General features: G+C 41.9%; 1 protein-coding gene across 2 annotated transcripts; it reads left to right on the forward strand.

Annotated features, from left to right (window-relative positions):
• Positions 1-5499: 5499 nt before the first annotated feature.
• Positions 5500-18004, forward strand: LOC118401860 (protein lifeguard 3-like). Of its 2 annotated transcripts, none has more exons than XM_035799491.2 (12): positions 5500-5768; positions 9945-10295; positions 10486-10553; positions 10638-10702; positions 10791-10844; positions 10966-11016; positions 11127-11166; positions 12547-12584; positions 12662-12749; positions 12830-12925; positions 14600-14653; positions 14902-18004. In XM_035799491.2, exons 2-12 carry the CDS (start codon positions 9950-9952, stop codon positions 15049-15051), a joined length of 1050 nt encoding a protein of 349 aa, XP_035655384.2. In that variant the 5' UTR covers positions 5500-5768; positions 9945-9949; the 3' UTR covers positions 15052-18004. The 2 variants fall into 2 exon arrangements, with proteins under 2 accessions (XP_035655384.2, XP_052332531.1); XM_052476571.1 differs by having other exon boundaries at positions 9949-10295.
• The last annotated feature ends 1636 nt before the right edge of the window (positions 18005-19640 follow it).

A 19640-nucleotide genomic window follows, 5' to 3' on the forward strand; every position in this document is an offset into this window, starting at 1 on the left:
TCTGCAGATCCTCTCAAGCTCTGTCAGGTTGTATGGGGAGCATTGCTGCACAGCTATTTCCAGAGATGTTTAATTGGGTTCAAGTCCGGGCTCTGGCTCATTCAGAGACTTGTCCCGAACCCACTCCTGTGTTGTCTTGGCTATGTGCTTAGGGTCGTTGTCTTGTTGAAAGGTGAACCTTCACCCTAGTCTGAAGTCCTGAGCAGGTTTTCATCAAGGATCTCTCTGTATTTTGCTCTGTTCATCTTTCCCTCAATCGTGACTAGACTCCCAGTCCCTGCTGCTGAAAAACATCCCCACAGCATGATTCTATTTTTTAATTAACCTTTATTTAACTAGGCAAGTCAATTAACAGCAAATTCTTACTTACAATCATGACCTACCCGGCTAAACCCAGGCGACACTTGACTAATTGTGCACTGCCCTATGGGACTCCCAATCACACCCAGATGTGATTAATCCTGGATTCGAATCAGGAACTGTAGTGACACCTTTTGCACTGAGATGCAGTGCCTTAGACCTCTGCGCCACTCGGGAGCCCAATGCTGCCACCACCATGCTTCATCCTGGGGATGGCATTGACCAGGTGATGAGCCTGGTTTCCTCCAGACGTGAGACTTGGCATTCTTCACAACTGTCTTGGTGTGTTTGGACCATGATAGATAGTTGATGATGTGGACACCAAGGAACTTGAAATTCTCGACCCGCTCTACTACAGCACCGTTGATGTAGTCCACGATCAGCTCCTTTGTCTTGCTCCCATTGAGGGAAAGGTTGTTATCCTGGCTGCCTCATCATTGTCGGTGATCAGGCCTACCACTATTGTGTCGTCAGCCATCTTAATGATGGCGTTCGAGTCGTGTTTGGCCACACCGTCGTGGGTGAACAGGGAGTACAGAAGAGGACTAGGTACACACCCCTGAGGGGCCCTAGTGTTGAGGATCAGCATGGCAGACGTGTTGTTGCCTACCCTTATCACCTGGGGTCAGCCCGTCAGGTAGTCCAGGATCCAGTTGCAGAGGGAGGTGTTTAGTTCCAGGGTCCTTAGCCTAGTGATGAGCTTCATGGGCACTATGTTGTTGAATGCTGAGCTGTAGTCAATGAACAGCATTCTCACATAGGTGTTCCTTTTGTCCAGGTGGGAAAGCGCAGTGTGGAGTGCGATTGAGATTGCATCATCTGTGGATCTGTTGGGACTGTATGCAAATTGGAGTGGGTATCTGGGAGGATACCCACTCCAATTTATTATTATATTATTAGGATGCTGTTAATGTGAGCCATGACCAGCCTTTGAAAGCACTTCATGGCTACCGACGTGAGTGCTACGGGGCAGTAATCATTTAGGCAGGTTACCTTCGCTTCATTGGGAAAAGGGACTATGGTGGTCTGCTTGAAACAAGTAGGTATTACAAACTTGGTCAGGGAGAGGTTGAAAATGTCAGTGAAGATACTTGCTAGTGTAACAGTACAACTTTAAACCGTCCTCGCCCATACCCGGGTGCGAACCAGGGACCTTCTACACACATCAACAACAGTCACCCACGAAGCATCGTTACCCATCGCTCCACAAAAGCCGCGGCCCTTGCAGAGCAAGGGGAACCACTACTTCAAGGTCTCAGAGCAAGTGACGTAACCGATTGAAACGCTATTTAGCGCACACCGCTAACTAAGCTAGCCGTTTCACATCCGTTACACTAGTTGGTCCGCGCATGTTTTGAGTACATGTTCTGGTAATCTGTCTGGCCCCGCGGCTTTGTGAATGTTGACCTGTTTAAAGGTCTTGTGTAACGGATGTGAAACGGCTAGCTTAGTTAGCGGTTCGCTCTAAATAGCGTTTCAATCGGTGACGTCACTTGCTCTGAGACCTTGAAGTAGTAGTCCCCCTTGCTCTGCAAGGGCCGTGGCTTTTGTGGAGCGATGGGTAACGATGCTTCTTGGGTGTCAGTTGTTGATGTGTGCAGAGGGTCCCTGGTTCGCGCCCGGGTATGGGCGAGGGGACGGTCTAAAGTTATACTGTTACACTTGCTCACATCGGCGACCGAGAGCGTTATCACACAGTCATCCAGAACAGCTGGTACTCTTGTGCATGCTTCAGTGTTGCTTGCCTCGAAGCACGCATAAAAGGTATTTACCTCGTCTGGTAGGCTCGCGTCACTGGGCAGCACGCATCTGGGTTTCCCTTTGTGGTCCGTAATAGTTTTCAAGCCCTGCCACATCCGACGAGCGTCAGAGCCGGTGTAGTAGGATTCAATTGTAATCCTTTGCCTGGTTGATGGTTCGTCTAAGGGCATAGCGGGATTACTTATAGGCGTCCGGATTTGTGTCCCGCTCCTTCAAAGCGGCAGCTCTAGCCTTTAGCTCGATGCGGATGTTGCCTGTAATCCATGGCTTCTGGTTGGGATATGTTCGTACGGTTACTGTGGAGACGGCGTCGTCGATGCACTTACTGATGAAGCCGATGACTGAGGTGGTATACTCCTCAATGCCATTGGATGAATCCCGGAACATATTCCAGTCTGTGCTAGCAAAACAGTCCTGTAGCGTAGCAGCCACGTCATCCGACCACTTCTGTATTGAGCGAGTCACTGGTACTTCCTGTTTTAATTTTTGCTTGTAAGCAGGAATCAGGAGGAGATAATTATGGTCAGATTTGCCAAATGGAGGACGAGGGAGAGCTTTGTATGCATTTCTGTGTGTGGAGAAAATGTGGTCTAGAGTTTATTTTCCTCTGGTTGCACATGACATGCTGGTAAAAAAATGATTTAAGTTTGCCTGCATTAAAGTCCCCAGAGACTAGATGCACCACTTCTGGATGAGAATTTTCTTGTTTGCTTATGGCCTTATAGAACTAGGCAAGTCAGTTAAGAACAAATTCTTATTTTCAAAAACAGCCTAGGAAGAGTGGGTTAACTGCCTTGTTCAGGTGCAGAATGACAGATTTTTACCTTGTCAGCTCAGTGATCTGATCTTGCAACCTTTCGGATACTAGTCCAATGCTCTAATCACTAGGCTACCTGCCCCCACATAGCGGTTGTTGTCAGTGCCAGGTTGGCCTGTGGTTGTAAATAGACAGCTATGAATAATATAGATGAGAACTCTCTTGGTAGATAGTGTGGTCTACAGCTTATCATAAGGTACTCTACCTCAGGTGAGTAATACCTCGATACTTCTTTAATATTAGACAACGTGCACCAGCTGTTATTGACAAAAAGGCACACACCCCCACCCCTCGTCTTAGCTTCTGTTCTGCCAGTGCATTGAATATCCCTCCAGTTCTATATTATTTTTGTCGTTGTTCAGCCACGACTAGGTGAAACACAAGATATTACAACTCTTATTGTCCCGTTGGTAGGATAATCGTAATTGTAGGTCATCAATTTTAAAAATGGAATGTAACACAGATCCAGATAATGTGCATGTGGTGGTTTCAAGTAATAATGTTACTACAGATAGCTAGCTTTATCCATTATTTTCCTGAAAATGTCTGATATTATAGCTAGCTAATTGTTGTTCTAGCTAGCTCACCCAAAGCAGACTTTTGTCCTCCTCGCTGTTCTGCAGATGCATGACTATATGGTCATGATGTTGTGGCTGTAACATTTAACGAACACTAAATCAAATCAAATCAAATTGTATTGGTCACATACACATGTTTAGCAGATTTTATTGCGAGTGTAGCAAAATGCTTGTGCTTCTAGTTCCGACAGTGGAGCAATATCTAACAAGTAATATCTAACAATTTCACAACAAATACCTAATACACACAAATCTAAGTAAAGGAAGGGAATAAGAATATATAAATATATTGATGAGCAATTTCAGAGCGACACTAGAACAACTAGCTAGCTATATCATACAGATATTTTCACAAAAAGCAGCTCATATAGCAAGTCAATAAAAGGAATATCACTGCATTAGTTCATCATTGACAGCTAGCTAGCTCATCAAGATAGGATCTGAGCTATCTGAATGTTTTATCTCTGTAACATTAGCAGTTAGTGCTCATCTCGTCTAGGCATTGCATCAGCCAGATGAAGCAACTGCACATCTAATCTTCTTCCCCATCCTCTCTTGTCTTGATTCTACAGGTACCTAATCTGTTTTTCTCAAAACATTATTAGCAAGCTAGCTAACGTTAGCCGAGATCTCAGCTTGTTAACTAAGAAAGTTAATGTATATATGTATCATTTTTTAGATTCCTATTTTTCAGGGGGTGCTGCAGCACCCTCAGCACTCCTATTTCCAGCGGCTGTGACCACAGCCTGTCGTTTCCAATGGGAACAAATTTATCGTAGTGGGCAAAACAAGCAAGGAAGTGGGCAGAGCCAAGCACCAGCTAGCGAGAGCCTATTGACGCGTTCTAGCATGTATTTGCATATTTCCGTTAGGGAACGCATACTACGTGAAGTGCGGGTCTGCAATAACTCAATTCGCCAATAATGCAATTTTTTACAACTTTGGCAAAGGGTAAAGTCTACAAAAGGAAATCCATTCTGTTAATAACGGATTCTAGATTTGCATACAGAAAACTGTATTGAGATCAAATGATTCAGTGATGAGACATTTTGCAGAATTTCTGACAAAAATCCATCTCGCTCCATCTTAAAAAAATAAATAAAATATTTCACCTTTATTTAACCAGGTAGGCTAGTTGAGAACAAGTTCTCATTTGCAACTGCGACCTGGCCAAGCTAAAGCACAGACAACACAGAGTTACACATGGAGTAAACAATTAACAAGTCAATAACACTGTAGAAAAAAGGGGAGTCTATATACATTGTGTGCAAAAGACATGAGGAGGTAGGCGAATAATTACACATTTGCAGATTAACACTGGAGTGATAAATGATCAGATGGTCATGTACAGGTATATTGGTGTGCAAAAGAGCAGAAAAGTAAATAAATAAAAACAGTATGGGGATGAGGTAGGTGAAAATGGGTGGGCTATTTACCAATAGACTATGTACAGCTGCAGCGATCGGTTAGCTGATCAGATAGCTGATGTTTGAAGTTGGTGAGGGAGATAAAAGTCTCCAACTTCAGCGATTTTTGCAATTCGTTCCAGTCACAGGCAGCAGAGTACTGGAACGAAAGGCGGCCAAATGAGGTGTTTGCTTTCAACCAGATGCGTCACATGTATACATCCAGTGAAATATCTGTCTCATTGTTCTATGGTAAAGGATTTGCATTCATTTTTAAATTGAGTTGCCCGCTTGAAAATCTTGTTTAATTTATTCACATATCAAGTTACACGTTTGCAAGTGTTGCATTTATTCACACATCACGTTACGTGGTTGCATTTATTCTAAAAATAAATGACACGTTAGAAAATATTTTGTGCGACTATAAAGCTGATTATACAGGTGCAACTCATATTTTACATGTACAAATCTTACTTTACATGGTAGCACACTTATGTCTTTATTTTACCTCCATGAGTTCCATTGACTCCACCCACTAACAAGTAACAACTCTTCTAAAATTCCAGGAAATGTTCTACGGCTCGAGCTAACATCTGTCTGCCTGCTGCGGGAGGAAACAAGGAGGGGTCAGAAAGAGAGAAAAGGGACCATAGAGAGAGAGAGAGAGAGAGAGAAGCTAACAGTTTCAAAACTCGACGGAATTAGAGTTTCAAACTTCAATAATTAGTTCATCTGTCGTTTAGAGATTGGGTGGTTATAGCCGTGTTATAAGACTGGTCGCCTTTATCGTTTTTTTTGTCTTGTTGTCATTGTTTGCGTTGTTGTTTTTCCTGGATTCATTGCGTGGTGAGTCAAACTATTTTTATACTTCCGGCACACCATACACTCACGGTGATCGTTTTAAAGAAAAAAGCATATGAACGGACTATGAGCTGAAGTTGGCAGTCCTTGGGTTACACCTGAATAGGCCTATTGTACACGTTACCTTGTGAGGCGGTTGTCTAAACCACCATTGAGCGAGGGGAGTTGGCCATTCTAACTTTTGCCTGCGACTTAATTTAAACACGCGTGTGTGTGTTTGCGTGTGTTGGCTATGGCCAAAAATGGATACATTGGTAGGGCTGTTCGGACACGGGCCTTAGGTCAGTGGGCTAAAGCGGTATTGAATCGTGCAGAGTACTTGGGTTAGAAACCTACCCAACCAGTTAATGTTACACAAACACATTATCACTTCAAACTCTCCCATGACTTACGACTGAAGAAGTTACACAGTGCTTAGTCATAAGCCTGTGTCCCTACACACCCAACACACACGCAGGGACTGTTTTATGGGCGGCAAGCAGCTGAAGCATTTTTTCCAGCTGATATTTTTTCACCGTTGCTTAGTACTGGATATGTGATGTAATGGCATGTTGTAAGGTGGAGGCCGACACCCAAACTATCCCTGTTTTTTATTTTATTTTAATTTTACCATTATTTAACCAGGTAGGCAAGTTCAGAACATTCTCTCATTTGCAACTGCGACCTGGCCAAGATAAAGCATAGCAATTCTACACATACAACAACACAGAGTTACACATGGAATAAACAAAACATAGTCAATAATACAGTAGAACAAAAGAAAACAAAAAGTCTATATACAGTGAGTGCCAATTAGGTAAGATAAGGGAGTTAAGGCAGTAAATAGGCCATGGTGGCAAAGTTGATTTTTTATTTGTATTTATTTTACCTTTATTTAACCAGGTAGGCAAATTCAGAACAAGTTCTCATGTACAATTGCAACCTGGCCAAGATAAAGCAAAGCAGTTCCACACATACAACAACACATAGTTACACATGGAGTAAAACAAACATACAGTCAATAATACAGTAGAAAAATAAGTCTATATACAATGTGAGCAAATGAGGTGAGATAAAGGAGGTAAAGGCAAAAAAAAGGCCATGGTGGCAAAGTAAATACAATATAGCAAGTAAAATACTAGAATGGTAGATTTGCGGTGGAAGAATGTACAAAGTAGAGAGAAATAATGGATGTGCAAAGGAGAAAAATAAATAAATACAGTAGGGGAAGAGGTAGTTGTTTGGGCTAAATTATAGATGGGCTATGTACAGGTGCAGTAATCTGTGAGCTGCTCTGACAGCTGGTGCTTAAAGCTAGTGAGGGAGATAAGTGTTTCCGGTTTCAGAGATTTTTGTAGTTCGTTCTGCCAAAGGAAACTTTGGTTTTGAGGGTGACCAGAGAGATATACCTGCTGGAGCATGTGCTACAGGTGGGTGCTGCTATGGTGACCAGCGAGCTGAGATACGGGGGGACTTTACCTAGCAGGGTCTTGTAGATGACCTGGAGCCATTGGGTTTGCCGACGAGTATGAAGTGAGGGCCGGCCAACGAGAGTGTTCAGGTCGCAGTGGTGGGTAGTATATGGGGCTTTGGTGACAAAACGGCTGGCACTGTGATCTGTGAGCTGCTCTGACAGCTGGCGCTCAAAGCTAGTGAGGGAGATATGAGTCTCCAGCTTTGTGGAAGTTTAGAGGCTTAATCCCAACCTGAGGGAACTCCCATAATGATCACTCCCAAGTTAAATTGTGTATATAAACTCTACTCTCTAAACTCTCTCTCTCTGTCGTTAAGCTCTGTAGTGTTCAGTGTATGTGATAGTGGTTATTAGAAATGTAAATGTCTGTCAGGGTCATGGTGGTGTTGTGTGGTTGTGCTGCAGTGTGTGTGTGAACCACAGATATACAGTACCAGTCCAAAGTTTGTAAACACCTACTCATTAAAGGGTTTTTCTTTATTTTGACTATTTTCTACATTGTAGAATAATAGTGAAGACATCAAAACTATGAAATAACACATTTGGCATCATGTATTAACCAAAAAAGTGTTAAACAAATCTAAATATATTTTAGATTCTTCAAAGTAGCCACCCGTTGCCTTGATGAAAGCTTTGCACACTCTTGACATTCTCTCAACCTGCTTCACCTGGAATGCTTTTCCAACAGTCTTGAAGGAGTTCCCACATATGCTGAGCACTTGTTGGCTGCTTTTCCTTCACTCTGTGGTCCAACTCATCCCAAACCATCTCAATTGGGTTTTCGGTCGGGCGATTGCAGAGGCCAGGTCATCTGATGCACCACTCCATCACTCTCCTTCTTGGTCAAATAGCCCTTACACAGCCTGGAGGTGGGTTTTGGGTCATTGTCCTGTTGAAAAACAAATGAGAGTCCCACTAAGCACAAACCAGATTGGATGGCGTATCGCTGCAGAATGCTGTTGTAGCCATGCTGGTTAAGTTTGCCTTGAATTCTAAATAAATCACTGACAGTGTCATCACAAAAGCACCATCACACCTTCTCCATGCTTCATGGTGGGAACCACACATGCGAATATCATCCGTTCACCTACTCTGCGTCTCACAAAGACACGCGATTGGACCCAAAAATCAAACATTTGGACTCATCAGACCAAGGGACAGATTTCCTCCGGTCTAATGTCCATTGCTCGTGTTTCTTGGCCCAAGCAAGTCTCTTATTATTGGTGTCCTTTAGTAGTGGTTTCTTTGCAGCAATTTGACCATGAAGGCCTGATCCACACAGTCTCCTCAGAACAGTTGATGTTGAGATGTGTCTGTTACTTGAACTCTGTGTAGCATTTATTTGGGCTGCAATTTCTGAGGCTGGTAAATCTAATTAACTTATCCTCTGCAGCAAAGGTAACCCTGGGTCTTCCTTTCCTGTGGCGGTCCTCATGAGAGCCAGTTTCATCATAGCACTTGATGGTTTTTGCAACTGCACTTGAAGAAACTTTTAATGTTCTTGAAATTTTCCAGGCTGACTGACCTTCATGTCTTAAAGTAATGATGGACTGTTGTTTCTCTTTGCTTATTTAAGCTGTACTTGCCATAATATGGACTTGGTCTTTTACCAAATAGGGCTATCTTCTGTATACCACCCCTACCTTGTCACAACACAGCTGATTGGCTCAAACGCATTAAGAAGGAAATAAATTCTACAAATGACCTTTTAACAAGACACACCAGTTAATTGAATTGCTTTCCAGATGACTACCTCATGAAGCTGGTTGAGAGAATGTCAAGAGTGTACAAAACTTTCATCAAGGCAAATGTTGGCTACTTTGAAGAATCTCAAATACATTTACAAATATAAAATATATTTTGATTTGTGTAACACTTTTTTGGTTACTACATGATTCCATGTGTTATTTCATAGTTTTGATGTCTTCAATATTATTCTACAATGTAGAAAATAGTAATAGTGAAGAAAAACCCTTGAATGAGTAGGTGTGTCCAAACTTTTGACTTGTACTGTAAGCAGAAACATATGGAAACACTCCACTTCAACTTAACTCTAGAGATACAACTAATATAAACCCCTAAGAGCCCTTGACTACAGGAGCAAAATAGTGTGCCCTTAATAGAGATCTTGGCTTGAAAAACGAGAAAAGGCGGCTATAGTACTGTTTATCCATCCTGAGACGCTGTAGCCAGTAATACTTCCTCAAATTTTTCTGAATTAATTTATCATAACGCAATAAATCTGTCATTCATTTTGATATTTTGCAGAGGAGATCTTTGTCGTGCAATTTGACATCTAAGTTGTTTAGCGCCGTATTTCTCAAATTAAAACATTTGCATGAAAACGAGTCATCTATCGTTGAATGAGAACAAACACTTAATTGAAGAATCCCTACTGTTGACGAATGACTGACGAAGGGGCGTCGACTTCGGGTTCCGAACTTCGGCTGACCACGAGAATTTTTTTGTGTGTGCACAAGCAGCCCCCAAAAAACTTGCCAAAGATCAAAAGTAATATATTCACATACTGTTCTGAACTGTTTCGGGTGGGTAGAATGGGCCATAACTACTTCTCGCTCTCCCTCCTCCCCTCCTCTCTCTCTTTTCTCATCCTCTCTCTCTTTTCTCATCCTCTCTCTTTTCTCATTCTCTCTTTTCTCATTCTCTCTCTCTCTCTCTCTCTCTCTCTCTCTCTCTCTCTCTCTCAGACAGTATGTCTCGGTCTGACTTCCCCCTGGGTTACGATGACTCTCATTCCCCCCTCAATGGCCCCCAAGGTGGTAACTACCCCCCTCCCCCTGCCTATGGCTTCCCTGCCAATGGAGGTCCCCCATCAGGCCAGCCCTCGTCCTTCTACCCCTCTGGTCCCCATGGACCTCCATATCCCGGCCAGCCTGCCGGGTACCCTGCTGGGCCCTACCCCGGTCAGCCTGCCGGGTACCCTGCTGGGCCCTACCCAGGCCAGCCTCACCCCGGGGGTCCAGGGTACAACAACCAGCCTATGATGCCACCCATACCCCCTATAATCCCCCCTATGATGCCTAGCAGTGCACTGAGCGGTAAGCCTGAACCCTCCTCTCACCTGTCTGGGGCTTACTCTGATGTGTTCTGTTACTACTGAATAAGCTCCTTCACACAGTTAAAATACATACTTGATACTATAGGTTCTACTTTAGTAGTTGATTACCAGGCATGTGTTCTGATGTGAAGTGACATATGACTCTAATGATGTCTCTGCTGATGTCACAGGCGATGGAGAGGGGTTTGCGGCAGGCAGCTTTGACAGTCTGAAAGTGCGACACTCCTTCATACGAAAGGTGAGAACACAGCACGCACGCACACACACAGTTAACACACAAACACACAAGAAGTGTATAATATACTCTCCATTTTTCTCTTAGGTGTATATGATCCTGGCATCTCAGCTACTCGTCACTGTCGCAATTGTGTCCGTCTTCACATTTGTGTGAGTGTGTGTGTTACTATGACTGTGTATTAGTGGTTTTGTGTTCCTGCACAAATGTGTGTTTGTATAACTGAGTTTCTCTTTGCAGTGACTCTGTCAAGAAGTTTGTGATCGCAAACCCAGCTGTCTACTGGGCATCATTGTAAGTATTATCCCTTACTACTGACCTATGGTTTTACAGTACTGTTGGATTGACAGCTGTACTGGCCTATGTTCTGCATGTCCTGTTTGATTGACAGCTGTGTTGACCTATGTCTTTGCAGCGCTGTGTATTTCGTCACTCACATTGTGCTGGTCTGCTGTAAAGGACCCAGGTGAGTCTCTTTCTTAAAGAATTCCTTTGGAAAATGATGCCAATATAGTTGACAACAATGTTTTATTGTATTGAAGTGCTGTCCTAATGTGGCCACTCCCCTGTCTTTAGGAGGAAATTCCCATGGAATGTCATCCTGCTGGCCATCTTTGTAAGTAACTATTACTAGTCTACAGATCTGTTGAAAAAATGTCTAGTTGGAGCTCGTCAGAGCAGTCGGCTGTGAATGCCCTCACTTGCTACTACTTAATGCTGATTGTTAAGGTTCTGACTCACTACAGGCTGTCCAGCAAGAACAAGGCAGATGTGTCCATACGCAGAGTTGTATTTATCTTTGTCACCAACACACATAGTATGAACACACAAACTTTTCAGTGATTTACCTGAAAGGTAAGAACAATTATAAACTGGGTTGTTCGAGCTCTGAATGCTGAAAGCCGTATACCACGGGTATGACAGAACATTTCTTTTTACTCTTTTAATTACATTGGTAACCAGTTTATAATAGCAATAAGGCACCTCGGGTGTTAGTGGTATATGGCCAATATACCACAGCTAAGAGCTGTATCCAGGCACTCCTCGTTGAGTCATGCATAAGAACTGCCTTGACCTGTGATATATTGGCCATATACAACATATGCCTTATTGCTTAAATATAAAATGTTGTAAGCTATGCATTAGGAATATCTACACAGGAAAGAATGGCGTAGCATCTATAAATGGATATTCACATAACAGCACATATTAACAGCAGTGTATGTTTAAACATCTTGCAGGAGAGAGAGAGAGAATTCATTACTTAGGCAGACAAGATTTATGGTCCCCTCTGGACTAGTGGAGATCTTATCTGATCTGTGTCCGGTACCAAATCTTACTGCTCGTACGGGAGCGCTGACGATAATCTCTGAAACATCTAGAATCTCTCACCATGTCTTAACAGTAGCGCAAACTATAAAAGCGCAGCGGTAAAGTGTGCATACAGGCTATAGGAATGAACCATCTTGACACAATAACGTCTACTGTGCAACACTCATGCATTAAACCCAATACAGACACTTGTAAATGACATGAACATGGAGTATCTGAAATAAACTGCACATAAGCTATACAGTACTATACAGCTACAGATGTAACAAGGTAATTAGGCCTAAATGTAATTGCTTGCAGTCAATCATCATAACGTATCATTAACCCTCCTGACAATAAACCCCACAACTCACTTCTTAGATGCACGCACAATCTTCCTAAACACAACTTGCGTCTTCATCTTACAACTGAAAACACTGACCTGGAGTGGGAGGGGTCAGAGTCGAAATGTCCATTCGGGCACACTGATTGGTGGGAACCAGGAAGCTGTTATAGACAGCTGAGAAGGGGAGAAATCACTCTAACAGGACTGGGGAAAGTGACTGCACAGGCGTGACCTTTTTTTACATCTGCACTAGTCTGTCATACTGCTCTATGATGAACTTTATTGGTTGGTGCTGGCCTGCAGTGGTCTATATTGATCTGTGTATTCTGTGTTCTACAGACACTGGCTATGTCCTACATGACGGGCACCATATCCAGGTGAGAGAGAGACACACACAAACACACACACACCTGAGCGTGGTAGTAATGTCTGTCTGTGTGTCTCTGCTCTGTAGTTACTATGATACTAAGGCAGTGTTTCTGGCTCTGGGCATCACCGTCATTGTGTGTATCATCACCACTGTCTTCTGCTTCCAGACCAAGGTAAGAGACACCTGACGTGTGTGTGTGTTGTGTGTGTGTGTGCGTGCAAGTGTTTGAAACTTCATAATGTATCTCTTCAGGTGGACCTCACCTCATGCCCAGGCCTATTCTGTGTCCTGGGGATCGTTGTCATGGTGGCAGGCATCATCACAGCCATTGTGCTCTCCTTCAAATATGTGAGTTGGCATATTACGCACGTGCGCACACAGACACGAACACTCACACGCTAGTGGTGCGCGGGTCAGCTGTTTGTTCACCCGCACCCGCCCTTCAATTGCTCATAACCCTCTTATTTACAATGATGCTCTAGGAACAGTGGGTTAACTGCCTTGTTCAGGGGCATGACGACAGATTTTTACCTTGTCAGCTCGGGGATTCTATCCACCAACCTTTCGGTTGCTGGCCCAACACTAACCATTAGGCTACCTGCCGCCCCAAAATATAGAACCGGCGCTATAGGCTAGAGTCAAAGACGGCAGGACGATTTTTTGACGGGGCTATAAAGGATCATTTTTTTTGCCTGATTTTAGAAATGTTTCTGCTTATAATTTAAAACACTTTGGAAGGCTATTTGTTAGTCAACTTGTCTATAATTTGATACATGCCGCTTCTCTTTTGTCATATGTTGCCCTAGAAGACTAAGTAAACCCTTGCTCAACAGAATAATATAAAGCGATCGAATGAATGCTTCAATGTAGTTGACATAGGTCAAGTTCTCTGTTATCATCTTTCACGGAGCAAAGACGTTTAGGAACTGGGAAAAAATGTTACAACAAAATGATTTTCTGTGCAAAACTCCAGTTTGACCAATGTAAGGAAATAGAAAGCTGTTAAAACGAACCAACATGTTTCTTAAGTTTTCAGTTTGGCTTGGATGCAAATTTTGTGTGTTTGAAATACTATCAGCTTTTATGAGGCTGATAAAGACTCTACAGATGATATCTAACTCAGCATTCACATTCTCTCAAGATGCTGAAAGAAAGAAATCATATTTCTTCTCCTGTTCCCAAGTCAAAATGTTGCCTACAGTTTTTTTTATTTGACCTTTATTTAACCAGGAAAAGCCCATTGAGACCCAGAGTTTCTTTTTCAATGGAGATCTGGCCAGTTTGGTGTATAATTTTACTGCAAGACTGTGAGAGGTTATAGACCTACAGTCAGTGTCCTAATTTCAGTTTCCATTTAACCCATCTGAACAGTAGACTACAGTTCCCTTGACGTGCCATAGACCTGTTTGAAGTCCCCGTTTTGTGATTTGTATAGCACCTCAGAATCATCACATATTACATAGAAAAGTAATGTTTGGGAAGTATTTGGTGAAGTGGCAAGTAACTTCAAATCTTTCCCAAATATGACTTCTCTGGCTCTCCCTTTTCTTTATTTTCTACTGTCCTTTTGCAGCTTTTCTCTTATTGAATTAAACTCGCATTGTACTTTTTGCCTCCATGGATTGACATTAACTTTTTCTGCCCGTTCCCAAAAGCATTTGGTGATTAGTGTGTAGGCATATACATTTGGACCCTAAAACTTAGGCTTATGCACTAATGCCAGATAGCCTAAAATAATGAATGAAAAACCTTATTGTAGACAATAGAAATAAATTGCACAAGAATGATAGTCATGGATTTTTTTAAAGGTATTGTTTTGTCTTTATTCAACCCGCCCGCCACCCCCCTTGCCCTTCATCCACACAATATTTAAATACCCTAAACCTGTCCGCCCCTCGGATATAACCCACGCATCATTAACACACACACCGTTAGCCATACCTAGTCATGTTTGTTTTCCATGTCTATTGTATTACAGTAATGGTTCGGTGTTTTCTAATGGTGTTGTCTCCTCCTGGCCAGATTCCTTGGCTTCACATGGTGTACGCGGCCGTTGGCGCAATAGTCTACACACTGGTGAGTACAATACACAAGTAGATGTAGTACAGACAGAACCACTTTAACTGTATAAATGAGTTTCTTCCTACAACATATATGTATAATATATTGTGCTTTGTAGTGATGTTATTCGGACACATTTTGTAGTTGTGTTGCTAGTGTTATCTATGTACTGTTTTCTTGTCTGCATTGACTTATTGCTGGTACATTACTGATATATTGCTCATATATTTTCTGATATCTTGCTGGTGTATTTCTGTGTGTAGTTTCTGGCGTACCACACACAGCTGTTGATCGGCAAGGGGAAGAACTCTATCAGTCCAGAGGAGTATGTGTTCGCAGCGCTCTCCATCTACATCGACATCGTCCAGATCTTCCTGTGCCTGCTGCAGCTTATTGGTGCAGCCAACAGATGAATCCCCGGAAACAACGTTCCTTCCCATCCCCTCCCCCCCGAGACAGGCAGACTCGGCTCACCAGAGTGCAACTGCACTCACTATAGAATTAGAATGAGTAGAATGGAAATACTGGTGTACCTACCACAGAACGTTGTTTTGAATTGGAACGTTCTTTCTACTAATTCTAATTCTATGGATTTGACTTCGCTAACGCACATATTTAGCAATTTTCATGAAGTCTACTCTTCTGCTAAAATGCATCTGCTTGCAAAGACGTATGTAGTAATATATCAGTATAGACACCAGTGGTGTAAAATAACTAAGTAAAAATACTTTGAAGTACTACCTAAGTAGTTTTTGGGGTATCTGTACATTACTATTTCTATTTTTGACAACATTCACTTTTACTCCACTACACTCCAAATGAAAATATATAAGTTTTACTCCCGTACATTTTCCCTGGCACATAAGAGTACTTGTTACATTTCAAATGTTTAGCAGGACAGGAAAATGTTACAATTCACACACTTATGAAGAGAACACGTGGTCATCCCTACTGCCTCTGATATGGCGGACTCACTAAACACAAATGCTTTGTGCATTTTACACTTTTAATCAAGTAGTATTTTACTGGGTGACTTTCACTTGAGTCATTTGCTATTAAGGTACAGGATCTTGACTTTTACCAAAGTATGACAACTGGGTACTTTTTCCACCACGGATAGACACACTGAATACAAAGCTGTAACTTTAATCTAACTATCTTTATATGAAGATTTTTTTAATTTGATATTTTTTGTTTATAAAGTAAAAATGTGTGTTATGAGCTGGGAGCAGTAAGATACTTTCTGAACTTGTCCAGTAGGTTTGTGCCTGCTTGAAGGCAACCCTGAGGTGTATTCACTAGGAGCCAAACGGAGGCAAACAAAAGCAACAGGAACCAAATGGGGAGGGATATTCCTGAAATGGTTCACTAGAAACTTGTTTTTGTTGCAAAACATTTTCCAATGTGAAATGTTTAACTACGGTTTGCACTAATAAATACACCCCCCAATATCAGTATTCCTCTGAGACACAGAGAGGAAGGATTTTTTTTTTTACTCTGTATGTCTGATGCTTTTCTATGATTGTTACATTTGTAATTGGGTAGTCATGAGCGAAAGCTCAGTGCTGATTGGCTTGATTTTTATGCACTTCTTGGTAACAGTGTCATCTTAGGCTGCGTTTAGACAGGCAGCCCAATATTCTTTTCACTAATTGTTGACCAATCAGATCAGCTCTGAAAAAGATCTGATTAGTGGAAAAAAGATCAGAATTGCTGCCTGTCTAAACGCAGCCATAGTGATGCCATCTTTAAGATGTGCTTTTATGTAAATGCAATGTCTGTTTCTGATGTACTTGTTAACACATATAGGAGTATACCTAATATAGTATTGTGAAATTCTGTTAGCTGTATTGTTATGTACTGGTTTGAACATACCAGGCTCAAATGTGTGTTTAGAACCCTCAGAACAGAACATTCCAATTGATCACTTGGCAAACTGCTGCCAACTCCAAATATTAGAGTAGAACACTGAGAACCATAGCCGCAGGAAGCTGTTTGGGGGTCGTGGAGCAGTGCCTTTTCCACCGGCAGGTGGGTAGTGGCGCTACAGACCTGCTATATCGGCTAATACAGGACTAGTAAATGCACAGTGGACTACTTTGGTGAGAATTTCTATTGTTACATTCGGATTCCTCAGGGGGTGCAGCACCCCTACTTTCCGTGGCTATAGTGTACCACAGTATGAGTCACAATACCCATGAAACCTAGCGGTCAAACAAGGAAATGGTTCCAATAATTTTTCCACCGTTCATTTTTCCCACGGGGGATTTTAGAAACACTTACCACGGCCTGTGTTTCTTGTAGGCTTACCCTGGCATGACATTTTGTGTAAATCTCTTTAGGACAAGGTGACTTTTGTCTATTTATTTATTCGCCTGTATTTACCCCCCAAAAAATGAAATGACAATTAGCTGCTATTGTGGCTATCATAAAGAACTACAAATGCCATGATGATCTGGACGAAACTGCCAAATTCGAGGCAAAGGTAAGAATCTCTGGATTAAGTATCTAATGTTAGCTAAATGTTGTAATTAATAAATTGGCTACATTTCTTTAAATGGACAATTCTGTAAACTTTTTTCAATTGACACAATACCTGTTAGCAAAGGTGTCAGCTAGAGATGATGTTCAGGAACTTATAGCGATTTGTAGTTTTGCATGGTCTGCTCTGATGCTAATTAGAATTTTAGAATCCGAGTAAATAAAGATGAATATATTGATAAAAGTCACCTTGTCCAGAGAGCTTTACACGGTTATGAAAACATCACACCATGGTAAGCCTATACGAAACAACCCGTATGGATTCTAAAATCCCCTATGGGAAAAATGAATGGTGAAAAAACGATTGGAACCATCGCCACTGTGACTGCTGAGAACAGTCCAAAATTTACACATCAAAGCATTAACATCTGATGTTCTTTTCTACATGATGAGAAGAAAGGAAGCCACTTTATATTGAGATGAAATGATTGATTGTTGAGCTAAATTAAAAGGGAACATGCCTCAAAGGTTGTACTTACTTAGCTGACACCCTTGAGTTGAGTAGCGAGGGAAGTGCAGGTAGACTGCCCCTAAGTGCTGATCTAAGGTCAATTTTATAGTGGTTGATGTTGGAACTGGGTGTGGTGAGCTAATTCTATAACTGAGTTTAGGGGCATCTCTAGACTCGTTTTGAGATGTATGTCTCTGAAACCTTTGGCGCCAACTTGCTTCCACTGAGATTACTAATTAGAATGTGGTTGCCATGGAATGTTTGGTGCTAGCTTGGAGGACAGTTGCCAAAGTCTATAGGTGCATGCTAATGAGAAAAATATGGACACATCTATATTGATTTTCATATCAAATAAAATATTTTATTGCCACATGTGTAATTGAATCTGTGTGCAAGTCAAAACAGTTCAAATCACATTTTGATAAGATTATAAATATCCAGGATGACACAACTGTTTTTTATATACAGAACATACACATCATGTGGGACATATTTTAACTGGGGAATTCTACACATAGAAATAGAACATAATTGTATATCTCTATAATTATACTATGGACTTTTAAAGAGATAGGCAAGCTATTTCATCAACACATAAGATGGTAAAACCACAGACAAGTCTGGAAAATCTGGATAGATGGGATCTGTTGAATGAAGCAGTGACATACATCAGTCTGGTCAGGAAATACTGGGCCCTGTAGTGATCCAGCCAGATATCACTTCTTGAGGCTGAGCTCATGCTCATCATGGACTAATTAAAATCATCATGATTAAAATAAACTCTTGTGGGTGCGAACATAATTACTGAATCTAGTATCGGTGTCTCTCAAACTAACTGTTCATTTGATCAGTTAGTCTCTTTTTAGTTGGCTGTTCTGTGCTTCCTGTTCAGAGACGTGCTCAACAGGAAATGCCTCTAGACCGTGAGGGACAGGGACCACATGAAGAGATTAATAGCATCCAATCCTAACGTCCCCCTACACATTCCTTTATGTATGGAAGTATTGGATGATAGGTTAGGTATTAGCAACAGGGGCGCAACTTTCACTGGGGACACCCCCACATTCAATAATTGTACTGTATTACAAAACGGGGCACCGGGGTGCTTAAGGACCATGCAGACATCTCAGAGCCGTCGGGTAGGCGGTTTTATGGTTTCAGCCAGATGGATTTAGGACAGGCAAGATTTTGGACGCTACAGAGCGTGCTGACATGCTGTGTGAAGGAAAAGCTTCTGAAAGGCTGGCGTATAGGATCAGCACGGGAGAGACGAACAGAAGCAGCTGCTGTCTGTGTTGTGCTTTTTCTCCGAGTTGTAAAAGCAAGCAGAGCAGAAACTGGCTACTCTTTAGTTGACTGATCTAGCTGGCAAGGTAAATGCTGTATGTATTCCCAGTGCTGAGCTAGTGGTAACTGACATGTTACATTCGCTAATGTTTCAACCCCTCTCGACTGAAGTAAATTAACTACTGTACCAGCAGCTAGTTAGCTAACTAGTAGCTATCACAGCCAGATCAGCTCTAGCTAGACTAACTATCTGTCAAACAGCTGTTGTGTGTATGGAAATGTTTTGTAGCCTTTTTTTCCCCTGCTTAAACAAAAGTAATTTTGATGATGTATCATTAGCTAGAGCTTGTCAAAAGTTGGTCAATGTTAGCAAGCTAGCTCATGAACTTTAGATATTATTTTTTCTCAATCACATTAGACCTGAATCAAATGATGAAACCAGCTGCCAAGCGATTGAAGATCGATATTCTGATGTGTTTTTGGTGCAATGTTATTTTTTATTAGTCAGTATAGTAATGTAAAATGATTAATCTGTCAGTTTCCCTAGCTAATTTCCTACTTTTCACACTGACTCAGTATAAACAGCTCTACAGGCTTCACTGTCAAGGTGCACAGTCAGTACACAACACTAGGTGTCCCTGACAGGTGTCCCTGCAGGGTCAGACAGCCAGGGAAGACCAGTCTACGGAGCTCAGATGATTTTTGGAGTATATTATAACAATC

This window comes from Oncorhynchus keta, chromosome 23 (assembly GCF_023373465.1).
Source record: "Oncorhynchus keta strain PuntledgeMale-10-30-2019 chromosome 23, Oket_V2, whole genome shotgun sequence".
NCBI classification, from domain to species: domain Eukaryota; kingdom Metazoa; phylum Chordata; class Actinopteri; order Salmoniformes; family Salmonidae; genus Oncorhynchus; species Oncorhynchus keta.

Bases quoted from the DNA above. Each gene is read 5' to 3' on its own strand.
- LOC118401860 (XM_035799491.2), top strand. From the start codon at position 9,950: ATGTCTCGGTCTGACTTCCCCCTGGGTTACGATGACTCTCATTCCCCC. The intron at 10,554-10,637 runs GTGAGAACACAG...TTTTTCTCTTAG, and splicing joins GACACTCCTTCATACGAAAG to GTGTATATGATCCTGGCATC. The intron at 14,654-14,901 runs GTGAGTACAATA...TTCTGTGTGTAG, and splicing joins GCGCAATAGTCTACACACTG to TTTCTGGCGTACCACACACA.